General features: G+C 39.7%; 1 protein-coding gene across 1 annotated transcript in view; it reads left to right on the top strand.

Annotated features, from left to right (window-relative positions):
* thbsbi (trhombospondin Bi) overlaps window positions 1-6,069 on the top strand; it is a 12,879-nt gene extending 6,810 nt beyond the window's left edge. Inside the window, 13 exon segments of the mRNA NM_001128117.1 lie at window positions 755-898; window positions 1,219-1,342; window positions 1,808-1,926; window positions 2,317-2,439; window positions 2,717-2,878; window positions 3,201-3,277; window positions 3,280-3,299; window positions 3,302-3,320; window positions 3,323-3,393; window positions 3,721-3,917; window positions 4,285-4,457; window positions 5,233-5,372; window positions 5,822-6,069. Of these exon segments, the coding sequence (NP_001121589.1) occupies window positions 755-898; window positions 1,219-1,342; window positions 1,808-1,926; window positions 2,317-2,439; window positions 2,717-2,878; window positions 3,201-3,277; window positions 3,280-3,299; window positions 3,302-3,320; window positions 3,323-3,393; window positions 3,721-3,917; window positions 4,285-4,457; window positions 5,233-5,372; window positions 5,822-5,877 (1,425 nt within the window). The 3' untranslated portion in view covers window positions 5,878-6,069.
* The last annotated feature ends 1,274 nt before the right edge of the window (window positions 6,070-7,343 follow it).

Genomic DNA, 7,343 nt, shown 5'->3' with positions numbered 1-7,343 from the left:
AGGTGTATGAATACATCATAAGTGTCTGGTGTATAAGAAGACACCCATGTTATAACTCGACAGTGAGCATTAGGTGTATGAATACACCATGCGCGTCTGGTGTATAAGAAAACACCCATGTTATAACACAACAGTGAGCATTAGGTGTATGAATACATCATGAGTGTCTGGTGTATAAGAAGACACCCATGTTACAACTCAACAGTGAGCATGAGGTGTATGAATACACCATGTGTGTCTGGTGTATAAGAAGACACTCATGGTATAACACGACAGTGAGCATGAGGTGTATGAATACATCATGTGTGTCTGGTGTATAAGAAGACACCCATATTATAACTCGACAGTGAGCATTAGGTGTATGAATACACCATGTGTGTCTGGTGTATAAGAAGACACTCATGTTATAACTCCACAGTGAGCATGAGGTGTATGAATACACCATGTGTGTCTGGTGTATAAGAAGATACCCATGTTAAAACTTAACAGTGAGCATGAGGTGTATGAATATACCATGTGTGTCTTGTGTATAAGAAGACACCCATGGTAAAACTCGACAGTGAGCATGAGGTGTATGAATACACCGTTTGTGTCTTGTGTATAAGAAGACACTCATATTATAACTAGACAGTGAGCATGAAGTGTATGAATACACCATGAGTGTCTGGTGTATAAGAAGACACTCATGTTATAACTCGACAGTGAGCGTGGGGTGCACCACACACACACACTAACCGACCCCCTTTCCCACCAGGATAATTGCCCAGATGTCCCCAACAGTGGTCAGGAGGATTCTGACAACGATGGTGTTGGAGACGCTTGTGATGATGATGCAGATAACGATGGGATTCCAAATACCGAAGATAATTGTATCCTTGTACCTAACTCTGACCAACAGGTAAGTTTTGCATGTTAGCGTTGCAAAGGTATAGCTTTATTGACACATTATCAAACTATAAAGGCACATGATTGGGAAATTAGAATGTATTCATTTACAATGTTTTTAATCACAGCATACATGGCATATATACAACTGATATACAGCATATATGGTATAAAGTATTGCCTAACATATTTATGTACTTTTTAACACTTATAAACATATTTTTATGTTAGGTTCAAATAAGTGTCACAGTCGTTTTTTTAATCCAACATTTGATAGAAAAACTAACATTCATACTTATTTACCACCATCTACATCCAATATATCTTTACCAGAACTCTGACACCGACACCTTTGGCGACGCTTGTGATAATTGTCCGAATGTAAAGAATCCAAAACAAGTGGACACCGATGGTAACGGAGAGGGAGATGAATGCGATAATGACATCGATGGAGATGGTGAGCGGTAACTTATGATTAGTTTATTTCTTCCAATACAGTAACAGACATCAGAATATAGTGTTGCTGTCAGGCATATTTATTTACTCTGTTACTTCTGCTACCAGGCATAATAAATAATATATCATTGGCTCATCTGGTATAAGAACGTAGTGTATTTCCAACGTTTTGTCTGCATACGGCGAAACTTCATCAGGAAAACATATATTTATTTATGTGTTTCACCACTGTTCTCTGTAAGTTGCTATGAAGCAATGGTCTGACCTCTATATTTTAGGGCACTCTGGCCTCAGGCCCCGTTGCATGTCACATTGCAGAACTCACCAAGAGCAGAATTGAAACCATGATAGGTCTATGTCTTTTATTTCAATGTTACGAAAGTATTGCTGCAGCTAACCCATGTTACAGTTGAAATAGATAGTAAAAAATTATGCTTCTTTGACCAATAACCACCATATTTCCCAGGTATATCAAACAATGCCGACAATTGCCCCTTAACCCCAAACCACGACCAGGAAGACCAAGACATGGACCAAGTTGGAGATGCTTGTGACAACTGTTTGACCATCAGTAATATCCTACAAGTAAGTTGTTTTTATAATAAGTAAAGTTTAGGTCTATAAATTGTCCTGACACGGTTGTTCTCTTTCTTACACCTTATGTCCGCTTATGAGGTTTTTTTTTGGTTACCTGAGCCAGAGACTTACGATAATTTCCAAACCAGTGGTCACTGATGTAATGTTAAAATTGCAACTGATTCATAAAAAAATAAATCACCTACAAAATTATATGTGTGGTAGCTCATAAGCAGACATTAGGTGTTTGAAACAGAACACTTGTGTTATAACGACTGTCATTGCCCGCCATGCGACGATGTGTACAAAACGGGACATCGTTTTATAACGAATCTTGCACTGCCATGCTGGCACACAAGGATAAACAAGTTACATCCATTCATATTCCTTGTTCCACAGACAGACACCGACAATGACTTGCTTGGTGATATGTGCGATAATGATGCAGACGCTGATGGTGACGGACATCAGAACAGTGTTGATAATTGTCCGTTTGTTATCAACAACGCACAACTTGATACGGTGATTAAATATACTTTAAATAGTAGCAATAATTTGGTGGATAGTAACTGCTTATACACTGACGATGGACCAAGTTACTGTCTGAATACAAAACTCATAATCAGCATATATTTTAAACAGTAGCTTGGTAAAAAGAGATATTATCTACTGATTGTCCGAAACTTCTGCTGATCATATGTTTACTATCAAGACAATAACTTCTTGAATAGTAACCTCTTTTACACTATTAATGACTAGTATTAAAATCTTAAATATCTAACATAGACATCTTATACAGGACAACGACGGAATCGGCGATGCATGCGATGAGGATGACGACAACGACGGAGTCCCCGATTATGGTGTAACAAACGCATCTGATAATTGTCGATTAATTTACAACCCTAACCAACTCGACCGTGACGGGGACGGGATCGGTGATGCGTGTGAAAGCGACAAAGTATGTTTTATGATTAGTTGTACAAACATTACCAAGTATGTTTTTCTGATTAGTTAGGAAAAAGGCAAAGTATGTTTTATGATTAGTAGTGCTAAGCAAGGAAGTTTGTTTGTAATTAGTTGTGGAAGTATTACAAAGTATTTCCAATTACTTGTTAAAAAGGTTGTTTCATAATTAGTTGTGGGAATATTACAAAATGCGTTTTCTAATTGGTTGCGTAAGTTTTTTACCTTTATTAGTTGTACAGATGTTAGAGAAAATAATGTACCCACATTATTTAATTATCTATACAAACATGATTAAATATGTTCTTGTTTAACAGGATGGCGACCAAGTTAGTGATTGGAAAGATGCTTGCCCTGAGAATGCTGAAGTTACAACAACTGACTTCCGAACATACCAGAGTGTCATCCTGGATCCAAAGGGAGACGCACAGGTGGATCCTCACTGGGTGATACTTAACAAAGGAATGGAGATTGTCCAAACACAGAATAGCGATCCTGGACTTGCTATTGGTGAGTGTGGGGGCATTGGTGGTGGGGTAATAGATCTGCTTGTTGGGTCTCTTGTGTCTCACCTTGTCCTTAGAATAGTTTTTGGGAAGAAGAGGATTTTCTGACATTAGGATTACTTATGTAGCCAATAATTTTTTTTAAGTGTGCAAGTTCCTAACCATGAGGACATGAATGAATAAACCAATCAAAAGTCTGCTTATCCACACACTGTAATAGCTTCAGTAACTTTACTGTGGGCATATTAGTGGCGACTATGTTTAAGTCACCTAAGTTCCCACTCACAAGTATATGAACACCTTGCTTATATATATACATACCGCCATACAGGGTACGATTCATTTGATGGGGTTGACTTCAGCGGAACTTTCTTCGTAAACACGGCAACTGATGACGATTATGCTGGTTTTATATTCAGCTACCAAAGTAACTCACATTTCTATGTTGTTACTTGGAAACAAACGGAGCAAACTTATTGGAGCGCGACACCGTTCCGCGCCGTTGCACAACCAGGGTTGCAACTTAAGGTTGGTTACTTACTGTCATGGGTTTTGAACCTGGAACACCTGGGTTAAGAGGTCCTTCTCCAGAAAGTAATTATTTATGCTTCTTGCAAGTGGGGTTAATGTTGTTAAGATACTAAAACTTGGGGGCCTAAATGCCCCCTGACCACTTCTTTTATCTTCAAATTACCTGTATTAGACCAAACAGTCTTTCTTTGGTTTGGGAATGAGGAAAAGATTTCTTAGTAAACCACTAAGCACTAATAAAAAAAATTACCGTTTTGTTGGGTAATTGATTAATCCTGGTCTAAAATCTTACACCCCATGGCTGCCACAGTGCAGGGTCTCACTCACGTGGAATATAATTTTGTTATATCTTCGTTTTAAATAGGCAGTGAATTCAAACAAGGGACCAGGTGAACGGATGAGGAACGCGTTGTGGCATTCAGGGGATACGAAGGACGAAGTTAAAGTTCTATGGAGTGATCCCATGAACCAGGGATGGGAGGATAAGACTTCTTATAGATGGGAGTTACAACATAGACCACAAGTTGGATACATTAGGTAGGAATCTTGTATATAAATCCGGGGTATTGGGTCAATCCCCCCATGGCATGCCACCCTCTTAGACATTACCCATATAGAATAAAAAATATACATATACAATGTTGGGGTAATGGGCCAATGTTGACCCAAATTCTAGGCTCCATGGCATGCCACGTTGTAAGACCTCACCCATATAGAATAGAATTTGCATATACAATGTTGGGGTAATGGGCCAATGTTGACCCAAATTCTAGGCTCCATGGCATGCCACGTTGTAAGACCTCACCCATATAGAATAGAATTTGCATATACAATGTTGGGGTAATGGGCCAATGTTGACCCAAATTCTAGGCTCCATGGCATGCCACGTTGTAAGACCTCACCCATATAGAATAGAATTTGCATATACAATGTTGGGGTAATGGGCCAATGTTGACCCAAATTCTAGGCTCCATGGCATGCCACGTTGTAAGACCTCACCCATATAGAATAGAATTTGCATATACAATGTTGGGGTAATGGGCCAATGTTGACCCAAATTCTAGGCTCCATGGCATGCCACATTGTAAGACCTCACCCATATAGAATAGAATATAACAAATACAATGTTGGGTTTATACGAATAGATAACGGGATGCCAAGTAAAACATGATATACTTTACCATTAGATAAATAACAAATAGTATACCATTGGATATATAGCAGATAATATGCCATTAGATAAATTTCAGATATTTTACCATTGGGATGTTATACTGATTTAATGACAGATATCTAATTGATGATTTTTTAGGATCCGTTTCTTCCGCAAATCGAACATGATAGCGGACACAGGTCCTGTGTTAGATGACACAGTTAAAGGGGGAAGACTTGGCGTGTTTTGTTTCAGTCAAGAAAACGTCATCTGGTCGAACCTGGTGTATCGATGTAATGGTGAGTTTGTTTTCACACAAACAGGGTTTGAATAAATAAATTTGGAAGTCGAAATCAACAGTCGTTAATGACAGTCATACAGCGGCAACGCCAGTCGTTATAAAACGGGTGTTATGTTTTAGACACCTCGTGCCCGCTTACGAATTACTATATCTGCAACTTATTTATTCCCAAAGGGTGGGGCAGCAACAATTGTATGTCACGGGTGTATGTTTTAAACAGATCGTGTCGCCACGTAGAAATAGCATGAGCAGCTAGGGGGTAAATACTTTTGAGGATTATCATTAAGTTGGAGCAAATTGTCATTAAGTTTCTGGCCCATGGACACATACGGTCACAGTAGCACCATCGAGCTTTGAACCCGTAAACTCCAGTATAAAACCAAGCGCGCCCGTACAGCAATATTTTAACCGTTCTAACTGTAACGTTTTTCCGTTTGTTTTACCCAGATACATTACCTGAGAGCGCTGTTACGTCACGACCTACGTCACGAGAGGCGGTTTAATTTCAAGGCCGATAATATTTGTGATGTGTTAATTGTAGATTTTAGTTACGTCTTCACGATTTCGTCATAGAGACACGACGTCCCAAAGTGAAATAAATGCGACACAATCGTATGTATGACATCATTGTATTTCAAATTGATATATGTCGCATAAATCATATTTGTTTTTAAATAAATCGCGTTAAAGCGCTCATCGCTGTCATCGTGTTTGTTACGACATAGTGTAAACGGAAGCAATGCACAGAGCAACAATAAACCATATTGTGACGCAACAGAGTAGCACAGTCAAGATGATAAGCGGTCACAAGTTATATAGGAGAACAAAAGACAATAGTTTGGTTTCGTTCGTTGGAGAATGCCAGGAAAGCAATTGTTATTTGGACGGTATGACGTCACCAGCGACAAATCAAGCTTCGTTGATTCCAGTTTCGATAAATTCATTTGCATATTGGCAAAAACTCGTTCGATCCGGTTCGGGTAAAATAGAGCTACCCGTCGATGCCTTTGTTTGCGGAACAATCACGACCACTGTGACGTCATCAACATCGATTTCACCAAAACACGAGAAACTTCCCGCTTATCTTTTGCTACTGCCAGTAAACGTTATTATCACTGTGACGTCAGAGGAATTAAATGACGTACAAGATTACCTCATCCAGAATTTTCCGATTGAACGAAACTACGAGATTCAGGGATTTCCAGCTCCCGGATTTTACGTATTAACCATCGACGACCCAAAATGCATTCGGTGGGCGACCGCGTTCAAACCGGAAGTACGTCATATTCAACTTCCGGCAAAGCGCGGTCCGCTCGCGTGGAATATCAACGACGACTTGTGCTGCACATCGTGTCGAACTGAAGGGCCAATCAGATTCGAGTGTTCTCGGTGCTATGACGTCATCAACGTACCTACGTCACTCAATACGTCACCGCTTTCGTCACCAAGGCGTAGATCGAGTTCGTTACGAAGTTTGGACCAGAGCTGCGCGTGCTCGTGTCACCATAGTGACGTCACAGTTATTGAAGGTGCATTAATGACGTCAGTCTACTTTCGCTTCGATTGGACTTTTATGCGCATGCGCAGATTCCTTAGCTTGGTCGTCAAGAAAGAAGAACAAATTCTTTTGAAAGATTTTAACTTTCGATTTAACGCCGCAAAGCGATTGTTACGTCATACACCGTCATCAAACGATAACGCGAGTTTGATTGTTGCGCAACAATTGGGTGATTCTGATGTACGTCACAATTGGACGACAATCATTTCAGCGGATATTATAACAAGAGACAATTGTGACGGAATGAAAACACTTTGTTACGTTATGTCTCCTGCTTCTCTGACGTCATGTTGCCACGCAACCATTCAACGGATATTCTATGACGTCGCTGCCTCTATGACGAAACAAACAAATTATTCTCGAATAGAAGTCGAAGTCAGTAATCGAATAAAGAAACTTAAACTTCCGGAA

This window comes from Ciona intestinalis, chromosome 3 (assembly GCF_000224145.3).
Source record: "Ciona intestinalis chromosome 3, KH, whole genome shotgun sequence".
Taxonomy (NCBI): domain Eukaryota; kingdom Metazoa; phylum Chordata; class Ascidiacea; order Phlebobranchia; family Cionidae; genus Ciona; species Ciona intestinalis.
This window is presented reverse-complemented; position numbering and strand designations above follow the sequence as displayed.